We start from the raw sequence: 16,232 nt of genomic DNA on the forward strand, positions 1-16,232 counted from the left end.
GGGCTTGATCCCAAGACCCTGGGATCATGACCTGAGCCGAAGGCAGACGCTTAACCGACTGAGCACCCAGGCCCCCCTACACATCATCTTTTAGTTCCTTCACCTATTGAAAGTTGGGAAATTTCCCTCTTGTGATTTAAAAACATCTCCTTGTGTTTGGATTTTCATTACCTTATCACCAAAAACTAAGCACGGGTTTAATTATATCATGTAGACCTGTATTCTTTCATTTAGATCTATATTTGATCTAAATACAGGTTTAATTCTATCATGGTTTTGTCAAGAAAATGTTACTTTGCAACTACCTTTTGGCAATTCTGGTTGAAAGAAACAGACTCAAGTCACCTCAAATGCTGAGGGAAGGGAGGATATTTTAAAGATACGTACAGAAAAAAGGGTGCCAGGTTTCAAAGACTAGAGTTCCTCAACATGTAGTTCAAGAGCAGCTCTAATAAGAAATAAGAATTATAAAAAATGACCCTCAAAAGCCCTGGTCAATTACTACTCCAGTATTTTGTGATTAGATAATTTGGCTCTTTCCCCTTATCTTTCCATGGTTATTCCCACCTAACTACAGGACTTTTTCTCTGTGCTTTCAGTTCAAGTTCCTGAGAAAGATAGCTCACTTAACTATCACTGTTACTGTTGGAGCAAAATTTTGCACCAAACAATCCTAATTGCTCCTGATCATCTCAGAGAATGACTTTCCTTGAGCCAAGTAACTTTGCTAAGATTAGTCAAGTGAGGACAGCATGGTAAGAGTCATACAAAAAAGGAAACAATCATCTATCATGTAAGTAACCACTCAGGGCTGCTTCCTCAGCTGACTTTGAGGCTCAGAGCATAGCAGCCTCCTAAAATATAAAGCCTCCTCTCTAGCTTATATGATCAGATGCAATCCCAATGTCTAATAGATTACAACAGGAGAGAATTTATACATTCACAAAATGGTCCATACAGGTACAAAAATGCAACAATTATATGGTTTCAAAGTAAAAAAAAAAAAAACAAAAAACTTGAGACACAAAAATCTCTACTTCAGCATCTCTGGTACATCATCCAAGTTCTGCTTGAATTCCTTCAACTGCTAGGGAACTCCATACCAAAGAAAGCGTCATCAGACTATTCTAATAGATCTTTAAAAATCTTTATGTTAGGGGCACCTGGGTGGCTCAGTCGGTTAAACATCTGCCTCCTGCTCAGGTCATGATCCCAGAGTCTCGGGACAGAGCCCCCCTTCCAGCTCCCTGCTCAGCAGGGGTCTGCTTCTCTCTTTCCTTCTGCCCCTCCCCCTGCTCCTCTCTCTCTCTCTCAAATAAATCTTTTTTTAAAAAAATCTTTACTTTAGAGCAAAATCTAGCTTCATGTAAACTCTGCCAATTAGCCTTAATTTTTTTTTTCTGAAGCAAAAACAGGTTTATTCAGCGCAGCAAGGATCCTTCAAGTATCTGAATATCTCATACTTCCCTTTAGCCTCCTGCAGACTAAATCCACTGAGTAATTTAAGCTTAAATTATTCTTCCTAGGACTCGATTCCAGATCCATGGCCATTCTCACTTCTTTGGGCACATCCTGTTTTGTTCCAACCACTCTTTAAATACACACTTGGAATTGAAGACAATACCTGAGGGTTGGACAAGAACAGAATACTGTAGATTCATCTTTAGGAACTCATCACTAGTTTCATTAATCCAATATAAATTTTTCAGGAACTATATCTCTCCAGTGATTCATATTAAGAAAATACCCTATAAATTCCCTGTATCTGCATTTCAGCACTACTAAATATTAATTATATGTGAAAAAAATCTTTTTTAGTATCAGCAAAAGAACAATTTACTTTCAAAATTTTTACCATTACCATCTCAATTATGACTATTGTTAAAGTCATGATACCAAAATAAAAAATCATGTTCAAATACTAGTTATGCCATGTAGCATCTCTAAAAGGTACTCCACTACAGTAACAGCCTCCCACTGTACCTGCCTGAGAGCTTTCAGTAGCCAAAGGAGATGCTCAAGCTAGACAAGAAGTTTTCTACATTTTTTTTTAAGATTTTATTTATTTATTCATGAGAGACAGAGAGAGAGAGAGAGAGAGAGGCAGAGGGAGAAGCAGGCTCCCAAGGAGCAGGGAGCCCGATGCGGGACTCGATCCCAGCACCCCGGGATCATGACCTGAGCCGAAGGCAGACGCTCAACCATCTGAGCCACCCAGGCGCCCACTACATATCTTAATAGTACTGATGCAGAGCACCCTGACACTCTACCTTAAGTAAAAAAGATGGTCTCAAAATGAATTACAGATGTGTTTTAAGGGATAGCTTGAACCCTGGTAAAATTAACAACAACAACAAAAACTGTTAAGAGAAATGGGCCTGACCGGACTAAAAGGAACAGAGATTTCAAAATGAAAAGAAGCTTCTGGACTCCCAACTTCCAGTGGGTAAGAAACACACTGAAAATGCTACTCAGCTGCAAACATTTCTTACAGTAAAAAAGGACTTATCAGAGGGTGGAACCAAAACCAGAAGAAAATAATAGATTAGGGGAAGACTTCCAGGTAGAACTTGGCCCTATTCAAGGAACACTCACTGCCCCAGTTAGGAGACCCTGACAAATGGGCCTGGCTGGATTTCAGACTTGCCACAGGCCAGCAACCGCTACCTGTCTCCCATTCCTCCCCTACTTGAATGGGAATGTCTATTGGGGTTATCCTGTACTTGCCTCACCATTTTATGCTGGGCATAGCTCTTCAGTTCCTAGGTCTGTATCAGGAGGAACATAGCTTCTCCCATCAAGGAGTACAATCTAATCCTTCTCACTCCTTTTTGAATATGCTCTGGCTTTGTGTCTTGTTTGATAAACAGAATGTAGCCGAAAAGAAATGACTCAAGTTTGCAATGTTAGACTATCACAGAAGAAATCCTCAAAATTCTTTCCTAGTGCTGTCCAATCTCCAGTCACAAACTTTAAATGGGTAAGGCAAGAGTGACATCAACCAACTGTAAATGAAAACAAAATAAGTAACATTCTTGAATTATGGGTCATTTTTAATGATGAGGTTTTCAATTTTTTTTCAAGATTTATTTTTCGACAGAAAGACAGCGAGAGAGGGAACACAAGCAGGGGGAGTGGGAGAGGGAGAAGCAGGCCTCCCACTGAGCAAGGAGCCCGATGTGGGGCTCAATCCCAAGACCCTGGGATCATGACCTGAGCTGAAGGCAGATGCTTAATGATTGAGCCACCCAGGTGCCCTGAGGTTTTTAATTTTCAACTCCAACTAAACTCTTAGGATACCCCTGGTATTACTGTAACTTAAATATCATAAAAAAGAATGTTGAATTGTAGCCCATTTTTAAGAGATTATTTTTAAAAGAGTAGAATTTTTGAGGCCCAAAATAAAAGAATAGAGTCATCAGGGAGGAAGCCTTTGTAGTGACAAAGCACTAAAATTCAGACAACCTGGGTCACGTCTAGCAGGGTGACCTAGGGCAAACCACTTATGTTTGGCCTTGATTCCTCAACTATGACCTGCCCAACAAATACTAGCACTCTTGAAGAGTCTAAAGGAACATGAACTTTTATGAATAAGTCTTAGGGAAGTACAGCATAGGGAATGTAATCAATCATACTATAACAGTGTTGTAAGGTGAAAGATGGTAGCTTACACCTGTGGTGAGCATAGTATAACATAGACTTGTGGAATCACTATGTTGTATACCTGAAACTAATATAACATTGTATGTCAACTATACATCAATTAAAAAAACATGAACTTCATTAAACTAATAAGCTAAGAATGTGGTTAACCGTAATTAAATACAATTTCTTAAATTACTATTACTACTAATTATGATCTAATTAAAGCCACCATGCATTGAGCACTTATTACAACCTAAATATATGTTCATCTAATCCTATTAACAACCCTACGGGGAAGGTCCTATTACTCTATTTTACAGAAGAGCAAACAGACGTATGGAGAGGCTAAGTAACATTCCAAGGTCTTACAACTAGTTAGTGACAAAGCCAGGATCAAATGCAGGGGTTTTTTTTAAACTCTTGAGCAGAACCTTTAACCACTACCCTCTGCTATCTCTGTATGAGAGCCTAAAGTACAAAGTCCCAAAACAAGAATTTGGTGTCAGAAATGCAAACAACAAGCATATAGAGTGCCATCATTAATAGACTAGGAATAAGATTTAAATTCTAGTGCCAATTCTGTACCACCTACACCTGGGTAAAAGATAATGAGCAAGTAAGCAATGAAAATCAAATAGTTTTTAATCAAGAAGAAATTAAGATATTTCACATTTGGCAATCATCCTATATCTGGGCTTTTTTTCATCCACAGAATGAGATCTGAATAAATCCATTATAAGATTTTCCTTTCCCAGCTATGAAAATTTGATTCCATTTTTAAAAACTACATGTTACTTCCAAAATTAATTTTCCAATCCAATCAATAAGCATATTAATATGCTAAAACATATTAAAAGGTATGAAGGTTTTCTTACCACTTATTAATTTTTCTCTCCTTTGAATAAACTACACTCATTCTGGTACTTATACATTTACACTGACTTATAAGAGCCAAATTATATTACTAATGTCTGATGGTTATTTTACTTTATTTTTATTTTACTTTCTAAGCATTTTTATCTACATGTTAGATTAATAACCTTAAGGATATATATTTCTTCAATATCTATTGAATAAATAAGGGAACAGAACAAGCAACATAAAATAATAAATGTTGATTATGTGGAAACTGTTTTTTCCTCTCTAGCTTTAAAGCCACATTATAACAACTCAAGAGTGGATTCTGAGAAACATCCACATAATAATCTATTTTTCAGATTATTACATATTTCCAGTTACTCCAAGTTTCTTGATACACAATAAAAACTATTTAAATTCCAAAAACACTTTCACTTAGCCTATCACAACCACTAGAATCAAGCAGGAGCTCAAAAAAAAAAAAACCAAAACAAAACAAAAAAACTAAATCCAGCAAATTATTAAGCCATTACAGTTATATTATCTAAGGAGGTTATCCTCAGAAATTATTTTCATGACAGCTCAAATGAAGATGCTGGCAAAAGTGCTAACAGTGAAGGAAGGAAAGTGAAGGAAAAGAAACCTTGAAGAACTGAAAAAGCAATAGAAATCGAATAGTTTTTGATCATTTAGTTCATTCTGCCTACCCTAGGAGATGGGGTTTAGAGAGCTTCCGGGTTGAACCTGTGGAGATATTGGGAGACAGCCATGCCAGGAGGCCAGGCATTCACCCCTCAGGCCTTGCCCTAGGCATCTCCTCTGCTGGGCCATTCCTGAATTGTAGCCTTCATAATAAACTGGTAATCTGATCATTCATTAAAAATGCTAAAGCCCCGGGGTGCCTGGGTGGCTCAGTCGTTAGGCATCTACCTTTGGCCCAGGTCATGATCCCAGCGTCCTGGGATCAAGCCCCGCATCAGGCTCCCTGCTCCGCAGGGGAAGCCTGCTTCTCCCTCTCCCACTCCCCCTGCTTGTGCTCCCTCTCTCGCGCTCTCTCTCTGTCAAATAAATAAATAAAATCTTAAAAAAAAAAAAATGCTAAAGCCCAGAGGAGCTAAGATGGCAAAGTAGGAGGAGGACCCCAGGCTTGCCTGGTCCTTGGAACTCAGCGAGATAAATATCAAATCATTCTGAACACCCAAGAAACTGTTCTAAGAACAAAACAAACTGCACAGAGGGAGATAAAAGGCCACATCATGGAAGGTAGGAGATGTGGAGACATGATTTGGGGGAGAAGAGGATCACGGGTGCCTCGGAGGGGAGGGAACCGGTCATAGAGAGAGGTGAGAGAGAAAAAAAGAGAGAAAGAGTGCACAGGGGATAACACAAAGATGACATCTCCCCAAAGCCAGTGACTGGGAAAACGAGAGGGACTGATTTTTGTGAGTTTTTACAACCACAGGGCTCAAACGCTAGAATTTTAGAGTCCATGGCATGGTGGGTGTGGAACCCAGCAAGTGATGCAGTGTTCCTGTGGAGAAGGAGTGCAGACAGCCCAGGGCAGACAGAATGATCTGAGGATCCCCTAGGACACACTGGGAGAGATGATCCCCCCTTCTTGGAGCACATCTAAAAGAGGTGGCTTGCCTCTCTGAGGACAAACAAGTTGGTAGGCACCATTACTCTCCCCCGCCCCCCAGCATAAACTAACTTCAATGAGCAGCACAGTGCCAAGAGTGGCATAAACCACTTACACCAAGCCCTGCCCCTGTGCACTTGGCAGGTGCTGCTTTCCTCGGGCAAGTATGTCTGAGAACCAACACAGCAGGCCCCCCCAGAAGACCAGCACAACACTCCCTGCACACACACACACACACCCCACATCTACTGACCATAGAGTTCTGCAAACCTTCAGCTCGAGTGGAAATAACATCAGGTCTCTTTTAACAAGCTGACCAGAGCACACCTGGTTAAAATTCACCACACTCTGGCCAACGTCCAAATACTCCCCACTGCAGGCAAGGAGAAACTGCGGAGGACTGACCTCAGGGAAAGAGCAAGCAAAAGAGAGCAGCACAATGCACACAGCATACACCAGAGACACTTCCTGAAGCACCAGGCCCTCAACAGTACATGACCTATTCTTTACAAAGTCAATACTCTCAGGAACAGGAAACATAATAGGCTTTCCTAACACACAGAAGAAGGTGGAGAAGAAAATGCCAAGACAGAGGAATTAATCCCATAGAACAAGAAAAGGTCACAGCCAGGGATCTACTTGAAACAGACGTAAGTAAAATGCTTGATCCAGAATTTTTTTTTTTAAAGATTTTGTTTATTTGAGAGAAAAAGAAAGTGTGTAAGCACAAGTGGGGGGAAGGGGCAGAGGGAGAAGCAGACCCCCCCACCACCCGCTGAGCACAGAGCCCAGTGCAGGGCTCAATCCCAGGACCCCAAGATCATGACCCGAGCTGAAGTCAAATGCTTAACCAACTGAGCCACCCAGGTGCCCCTTGATCCAGAATTTAAAGCAACAATCATAAAGATACTAGGTGGGCTTGAGAAAAGCATAGAAGACACTGCAGTGTCTTCTGTAAGTAAGAGTAGTAAGTAAGGGAGTCCCTTACTGCAGAAACCGAAGACCTAAAAACTAGTCAGGCTGAACTAAAAAATGCTATAAACTGAGATATGAAACCAACTGGATGTAATGGATGGAAGGATGCAGAGGATGGAAGAAGCAGAGGAATGAATAAATGATACAGAACATAAAATTATGGAAAATAATGGAAGCTAAAAAGGAGAGGAAAGAAAAACATTAGATCATGAATGCAGACTTAAGGAACTTAGAGATTCCATAAAGCACAGTAATATTCATATCATAGGAGTCCCAGAAGAAGACAGGGAAAATGGGGCAGAAGGTTTAACTGGGGAAATTATAGCTGAAAACTTCTCTAATCTGGGGAAGGAAACAGACATTCAAATCCAGGAGGCAGAGAGAACTCCCATCAAAATTAACAAAAGCAGGCCAACACCAAGACAAATCAGTTAAATTTGCAAAATATAGAAATAAAGAAAAAAAAATCCTAAAAGCAGTAAGAGAAAAGAAATCCCTAACTTACAAGGGAAGACAGATAAGGTTAGCAAATCTCTCCACAGAAACTTGGCAGGCCAGAAGAAAGTGGCAGGATATATTCAACATGCTGAATGGGAAAAATATGCAGTCAAAATATTTTATCTAGCAAGGTTGACATTCAGAATAGAAGGAGAGATAAAAGTGTTTCCCAGACAGACAAAAACTAAAGGAGTTTGTGACCACTAAACCAGTCCTGCAAGAAATATTAAAGGGGACTCTTCGAGTGGGAGAGAAAGACCAAAAACGACAAAGACTAGAAAGGTACAGAGAAAATCTCCAGAAACAACTTAACAGGTAATACAATGGCACTAAATTCTTATCAGTAATCACTCTGAATGTAAATGGACTAAATGCTCCAATCAAGACATAGGATATCAGAATGGATAAAAAACAAGACCCAACTATATGCTGCCTACAAGAGACTCATTTAAGACCTAAAGACACCTGCGGACTGAAAGTGAGTTGATAAACATTTATCAAGCTAATGGACGTCAAAGAAAGCTGGAGTAGCCATCCTTATATCAGACAAATTAGATTTTAAATCAAAGACTTTAACAAGAGATGAAGAAGGGCACTATATCATAACAAAGGGGTCTAACCAACAATAAGATCTAACAATTATGAATATTTATGCCAACTTGGGAACACACAAATATATAAAACAATTAATAACATAAAGGAACACACTGATAGTAATAATAGTGGGGGATTTTAACACCCCACTTACAGCAATGAACAGAGCATCTAAACAGAAAATCAACAAGGAAACAATGGCTTTGAATGACACACTGGAACAGATGGACTTAACATATATTAAGAACATTTCATCCTAAAGCAGAATACACATTCTAAGTGCACATGGGACATTCTCCAGAATAGATCACATACCAGGTCACAAATCAGGCCTTAACAAGTACAAAAAGACTGAGATCATACCACGCATATTTTCCAACCATGATGCTATGAAATTTGAAGTCAACGACAAGAAAAAATTTGGCAAGACCACCAATATATGGAGGTTAAAGAACATCCTACTAAAGAATGAGGTTAACCAGGAAATTAAAGAAAAAAAATACATGGAAACAAATGAACGTGAAAACATGACAGTCCAAAACCTTTGGGATGCAGCAAAAGCAGTCATAAGAGAGAATTATGTAGCAATACAGGCCTACCTCAAGAAGGAAGAAAAATCTCAAATATACAATCTAACCTTATACCTACAGGAACTACAAAAAGAAATGAAGCCTAAAGCCAGCAGAAAAAAGGGAATAAAGATTACAGCAGAAATAAATGATATAGAAATAAACAAAAGAACAAAAAAATAGATCAATGAAACCAGGAGCTGGTTCTTAGAAAAGAATAAAATTGATAAACCCCTAGCCAGACTTATCAAAAAGAAAAGAGAAAGGACCCAAGTAAAATCACAATGGGGCACCTGGGTGGCTCAGTCAGTTAAGCATCTGACTCCTGATTTCAGCTCAGGTCATGATCTCAGGGTCATGGGACCGAGCCCCATGTCAGGCTCCGTACTCAGCCTGAAGTCTGCTTGAGATTCTCTCTCTTCCTCTCCCTCTGTCCCTCCCTCTGCTCAAGCTCCCTCTCTCTCTAAAAAAAATAGTATCTTTTTTTATTATGTTAATCACCATACATTACATCATTAGTTTTTGATGTAGTGTTCCATGATTCATTGTTTGAGTGTAACACCCATTGCTCCATGCAGTACGTGCCCTCTTTAATACCCATCACCAGGCTAACCCATCCCCCACCCCCCTCCCCTCTAGAACCCTCAGTTTGTTTCTCAGAGTCCATAGTCTCTCATGGTTCATCTATAAATAAAATCTTAAAAAAAAATAAATAAAACCACAAATGAGAGAGATCATAACCAACACCACAGAAGTAAAAAAAATTATAAGAGAATATTATAAAAATTATATGCCAATAAACTGGGCAATCTGGAAGAAATGGATAAATTCTTAGAAATATCTAAATTAGCCAGGAAGAAACAGAAAAATTAAAGAGACCAATAACCAGCAAAGAAACTCAATCAGTAATCAATGTCTCCAACAAACAAAAGTCCAGGACCAAACGGCTTCCTAAGGAATTCTACCAAACATTTAAGGAAGAGTTAATACCTATTCTTCTCAAACTGCTCCCAGTAATAGAAATGGAAGGAAAACTTCCAAACTCATTCTACAAGGCCAGCATTACCTTGAATCCAAAACCAGACAACTAAAAAAGAGAATTACAGGCCAGTATCACTGATGAACATGAATGCAAAAATTCTCAACAAAATACTAGCAAATTGAATCCAACAGTACATTAAAAGAATCATCCATCACACAATCAAATGGGATTTATTCCTGGGCTGCAAGGGTGCTTGATATTCACAAATCAATGTGAAACACAGCAATAATAAAAGAAAGAGTAAGAACTATATGATCCTGTCAATAGGTGCGGAAAAAGCATTTGACAAAATACAGCATCCTTTCCTGATAAAAACTCTCAACAAAGCAGGGATAGAGGGAACATACCTCAACATCATAAAGGCCATATACAAAAGGCCCACAGCAAACATCATCCTCAATGGGGAAAGACTGGCAGCTTTTCCTCTATGGTCAGGAACAAGACAAGGATGTCCACTCTTACAACTGTTGTTTAACATAATACTGGAAGTCCTAGCCTCAGCAATCAGACAACAAAAAGAACTAAAAGGCATCCAAATCAGCAAGGAAGAAGTCAAATTTTCACCATTAACAGAAGACATGATACTCTATGTAGGAAACCCAAAAGACCCTACCAAAAAAAATTGCTATAACTGATACACGAATTCACTAAAGTTTCAGGATATAAAATCAATTTACAGAAATCTGTGGTATTTCTAAACACCAGTAATGAAGCAGCAAAAAAAGAAATCAAGGAATCAACCCATTTACAACTGCACAAAAAACCCTAACATACCTAGGAATAAACCTAACCAAAGAGGTAAAAGATCTGTACTCTGAAAACTATGGAATACCACTGAAGGAAACTGAAAAGGACAAAAAGAAATGGAAAAACATCCCATGCTTATGGACTGGAAGAACAATTATTATTAGAATGCCTAGGATACCCAAAGCAATCTACACATTCAAAGCAATCCCTATCAAAATACCACCAGCATTTTCCACAGAGCTAGAATTAACAATCCTAAAATCTGAATGGAACCACAAAAGACCCCAAATAGCCAAATTAGTCTTGAAAAAGAAAGGCAAAGCTGAAAGCATCACAATTCTGGACTTCAAGTTACATGAAAAAGCTGTAGTGATCAAGACAGTATGGTAATGGCACAAAAACACACATAGATCAATGGAACAGAATAGAGAACCCAGAAATGGAATCACAACTCTATGGTCAACTAATCAAAGCAGGAAAAAATATCCAGTGGAAAACAATCTCTTCAACAAATGGTGTTGGGAAAACTGGACAGTTACATGCAAAAGAATGGAACTGGACCACTTTCTTACACCACACACAAAAATAAATTCAAAATGGATGAAAGACCTCAATGTGAGACAGGAATCATCAAAATCCTACAGAACACAGGCAGCAACCTCTTTGACATCGGCTATAGCAACTTCTCACCAGATACATACATCTCTGGAGGCAAGAGAAACAAAAGCAAAAATGAACTGTCGGGACTTCATCAAGATAAAAAGCTTCTACGCAGCAAAAGAATCAACAAAACTAAAAGGCAACCTTCAGAATGGGAGACGATATTTACAAATAACATATGTGATAAAGGGTTAGTGTCCAAAAATTTATAAAGAACTCATCAAACTCAATACCCAAAAAAACAAATTCAGTCAAGAAATGGGCAGAAGTCATGAATAGACATTTTTCCAAAGAACACGTCCAAATGACTAACAGATATATGAAAAGATGCTCACCATCACTCAACATCAGGGAAATACAAATCAAAACTACTATGAGGTATCACCTTACATCAGGCAGAATGGCTAAAATTAGCAAAATTAAAATTAACAGGAAACAAGTGTTGGCAAAGGATATGGAGAAAGAGGAGCCCTCTAACACTGTTTGTGGGAATGCAAACTGGTGCAGCCACTCTGGAGAACAGTATGGAGGTTCCTCAGAAAGTTAAAAATAGAACTACCCTACGACCCAGCAATTGCACTACTAGGTATTTACCCAAAGGATCCAAACATACTGATTCGAAAGGACACATGCACCCTGATGTTTATAGCAGCATTATCAACAACAGCCAAATTAGGGAAAGTGCTCAAATGTTCACTGAATAATGGATAAAGAAGTTGTGGTGCATATATACAATGGAATATTACTCAGACATCAAAAAATGAAATCTTGCCATTTGTGACAATGTGGATGGAACTACCGTGTATTATGCTAAGTGAAACAAGTTAGAGAAAGACAAATTCCATGTGATTTCACTCATGTGGAATCTAAGAAATAAACAGATTAACATGGGGGGAAAGGAGACAGGCAAATCACAAAATAGAGTCTTAACGATAGAAAACAAACTGAGGGCTGCTAGAGGGGAGGCGGGCAGGGGGATGGGTCTTAAGGAGGCCACTTGTGGTGTTGTATTTAAGTGATGAATCATGAAATTCTACTAATGAAGCTAATATGACACTATATGCTAAACAGAATTTAAATAAACAAAAAATCTAACAGGTTTTGTTTTATGGTTTTGGGATTTTTTTTGTTTGTTTTTTTCAGAGAGGGAGAGGGGGTGTGGGGGAGGGACAGAGGAAGAGGGGAAGAGAGAATCCTAAGCAGGCTCCACACTTGGTGTGGAGCCCGATGCCAGGCTTAATCTCCCAACTCTGAGATCATGACCTGAGCCAAAATCAAGAGTTGGATGCTTAAGTGACTGAGCCACCCAGGAGCCCCCAAAATCAAATAGCTTTTAACCAAGAAATTAGGATGGTTGCCAAATGTGAAATATCATATTTTGAAAATACGAAATTTTTTAATACTGCAATACTGAAAATTAGAACAGATCTGAAAAGATGATCATAAGTTAACAAAAAGATAAAGCCAGGGGCGCCTGGGTGGACAGTCGTTAAGCATCTGCCTTCGGCTCGGGTCATGATCTCAGGGTCATGGGATCGAGCCCCATATGGTGCTCCCTGCTCAGTGGGGAGTCTGCTTCTCCCTCTGCCCCTCCCTCCTCCTGCTCTGCTTGCTCACTCTCTCTCTCTCTCAAATAAATAAAATCTTAAAAAAAAAAAGATAAAACCAGGAACTTTTATATTTAAGTAGAGAGGATCAGAAATGCTATTTCAAAAATCATACATAATAAGAAAGAATATGCAGTAGATGTAAAGCTTCACTTTAAGAAGCAGGGCAGGTGGGTGCCTGGGTGGCTCAGTCGGGCTTCTGCTTTTGGCTCAGGTCATGATCCCAGGGTCCTGGATTTGAGCCCCACATCGTGCTCCCTGCTCAGCAGGAAGCCTGCTTCTCCCTCTCCCACTCCCCCTGCTTGTGTTCCCTCTCTCACGGTCTCACTCTCTGTCAAATAAACAAACTAAAAAAAAAAAAAAAAAAAAAAGGCAGGGCGGGTGGACACAAATGGAAAGATAAAGGGCAGATATGCAGTGCTGTGACAGTCACCAAAAACAGGGTAAGGCCATAAACAGGAACACGTATACAGCCAAATCTTCTTTAGGCCTAGATTATCCATCCCTTGAAACATTTCATGGACTTGAATAGTCATTGTCCTCTGAGTGCATCCACCTTATAAGCAACAAAAAATTTTATAATTTTATGTAACCACAAATGAGTATTTAAAACTACTTTTGGAGGGGAGCCTGGGTGGCTCACATGGTTAGGCAGCCGACTCTTGAGTCGGCTCAGGTCATGATGTCAGGGTCGTGAGACTGAGCCTCACATCAGGCTCCACTGAGTGTGGAACCTGCTTAGGATTCTCCCTCTCCCTCCCCTCCTCATGGGCTTCCCCCCCCCAAAATAAAAATAAATCTTTAAAACTACTTTTGGAAAAAAAATTTAAAAATAAAAATAAAACCACTTTTGGGTTTAGAATTACTACAACGACCATACGTATGGCAGAAAAGCAAAGCGTCATGGCAACATCAGATGTCACCAAAGAACAGTCCAGGTTAAGAAGAAAACAATGTTTTGCCCTAACAAGGGAACGAGCTATACAAAATAAGCCATTAAATGGAATGACCAATAAAAAGAACCAAACTGTCAGATGCTGAATAAATAACATCAATAAATTATCTGAATTAGGAATAGCTAACAGATTCTTAACATTATACCTTCAAAATATTTAAAAATAACACCTATTTTGCAAGTTATGAAACGTGTGTTCAGAATGTCTATGATTTTTAAGATTTTATTTATTTATTTGACAGAGAGAGACACAGCAAGAGAGTGAACACAAGCAGGGGGAGTGAGAGAAAGAGAAGCAGGCTTCCCACTGAGCAGGGAGCCCGACGCGGGGCTCGATCCCAGGACCCTGGGACCACGACCTGAGCCGAAGGCAGACGCCCAACGACTGAGCCACCCAGGAGCCCCCAGAATGTCTATGATTAAAGAATAATCTGATTTTCCACAACACGGAATGATGGAATACCAAATACTAAATGGGTGGAGGGGGTGAGGAGGGGAGGAAAGTACTCTCCTTAAAGTGCAACCATATCAGCTATAAAAGCCTGAAAGTTCCAGGCCGATTGCACAGAACTTCCTTAAAGGACACTAGGAGCAAAGGAATAGTAGACTGAGTCTATTCTACATTCCTACACAGCGAATCAAGTTGTCAATAACCAGGATCATTTAAGTATTATAATCCTCCGTGAAATTAAAAGGCCAATAATCAAAAAAAGGGATATTTTTCCCTTCCAGGATTCTTTTTTTAAGATTTTATTTTTAAGTAATTTCTACACCCAACGTGGGGCTTGAACTCACAACCCCAAGATCAAGAGTAGCATGCTCCACGGACTGAGCCAGCCAGGTGCCGCCCCCTTCCAGGATTCATAATAAGAGACCAAACCAGGAGTAATGAGATGTAAACTCAAGGCAGAAGTGACACTTGTGTGACCACAAAATAAAGTTACTCTTTCATTTTGCGTGACTACAAATTAAAGTTACTATTGCACATATCCAGAAAAAATTAATAAACTTCAACAGCTGGAAACAAATGACACATGTAAGCAGCTGACCTCATTAGGAAACACAGACTATTAAATAGGTATATACTCAGATGTTGCATTAGTTTAAGCACAGATCATAAACATCTTAGCCTCCTTCCTCATTTGCCCGTTTCTGTGCCAAGCCCTTCCAAAGCTGGGTTGATAAGGCTGACTCCAAGAAGGAAAGAAACTCATGTAGGAAATGCTATCCTCACGCAGCCCAGAGAACTGGTGACGCACTAGGAGCTTGGAAAACATCCCGTCGTTCACCTTACTAAGTGCAGTTAGGTAAGAAGATGGTCGTCCACGTGCACTATTGTTTTCCAGGTGTTTATTTATTTTTCACTTCTGCTTTGATATCAGCACTCTCAACCTGAATCAAATGGGGGGAGGGGGATAGCAGCGCCACTGGTGGTATACGGGAGCAACACAAGTTTAAAAAATAACACCACCTTTTTTTTTTTTTTTAATTGCAGCGTACTCGGCGCCCTCACCTCTCTTCTACACCTCTGCCATCACCCCACGCAGCTCTTCGCCGCCGCCGCGGGTCCCCATGACAACCCCACCCGAAGGTGATCCCCTCCGCCGCCTCCCGGCCCCCGCCCGGCCACACTCGCCTGTCAAGTGACAACTTCACCTGCCCTGCGCTCTACTCTCCCCGCTCCCGAGAGACCGGCCAGGAACCCTCCCGACGCGCGGGCCCACTCCCGGGCGAGGGCACGACGCTCCCCAGGCGGGAATGTGCGGAGGGGGCGGCGGGAGAGGCTGCTGAAGACGTTCCACCCCAACCCCCAAACGAGCGCTGCGAGGGCCGCGGCGCGACCCCCAAATGGGGTGCGGCGGCCCCGAGCCCCAGTCTAGGCGGCTGCGGGGAGCCGAGGGGCGGGCTCAGTGGGCGCGAAGGAACTTGTCGTTTTCACAAACAACGACGCGTCGCGGCGGCGGGAGACTGCTGGGGACCACACGCTCACCTTGAAAGGGTTGTTGAGATCCGGGTCCGCAAAGGGGTTACTGTCGAAATCCGACATCTCTCCGGCGCTTGGCGTCACCCACCGGACCCAGGCGCAGAGAGGGAGACGAGGCGAGGCCGCCGCCCCCCTGCGCGCTCACGTCGCCGCCGCCGCCGCCGAGCAGATCCGGGTGCAGCTCTCGGGGCCACCCAGCCGGCCGCGCCACTGAGCATGCCCGGTGCCACGGGCTCCCGGCCGCCGGCGCCGCTCCCATTCGCGGTCTCGTTCTTCCGGGCCTGGATCCAGCGTTCCGGGCTTTGGCTACGACCGAGTGGGGACAAGCGGCGGAGGGAGCCGGGAGCGGAGAGCGGGGGTGACCCGTCCCACGTTCCGTGGGCCTGAGATTCCGCGTTTTGACGAATGCGTTTGGCTGGACTTAATTACATTACTATCCATTTAAGATCGGCTCCGTGT

At 41.2% G+C, this 16,232-nt stretch overlaps 1 protein-coding gene across 1 annotated transcript in view; it reads right to left on the bottom strand.

Moving 5' to 3' along the window:
* SCAMP1 (secretory carrier membrane protein 1) overlaps positions 1-15,978 on the bottom strand; it is a 113,107-nt gene extending 97,129 nt beyond the window's left edge. The window contains exon 1 of the mRNA XM_025892687.2: positions 15,780-15,978. Within this exon, the coding sequence (XP_025748472.1) occupies positions 15,780-15,836 (57 nt within the window). The 5' untranslated portion in view covers positions 15,837-15,978. The remainder of the gene's footprint in view (positions 1-15,779) is intronic.
* Between the last annotated feature and the right edge of the window lie 254 nt (positions 15,979-16,232).

The sequence above is a fragment of the Callorhinus ursinus genome, unplaced genomic scaffold (assembly GCF_003265705.2).
Source record: "Callorhinus ursinus isolate GAN/ISIS: 27379988/994484 unplaced genomic scaffold, GSC_fseal_2.0 scaffold23, whole genome shotgun sequence".
In the NCBI taxonomy this organism is placed as follows: domain Eukaryota; kingdom Metazoa; phylum Chordata; class Mammalia; order Carnivora; family Otariidae; genus Callorhinus; species Callorhinus ursinus.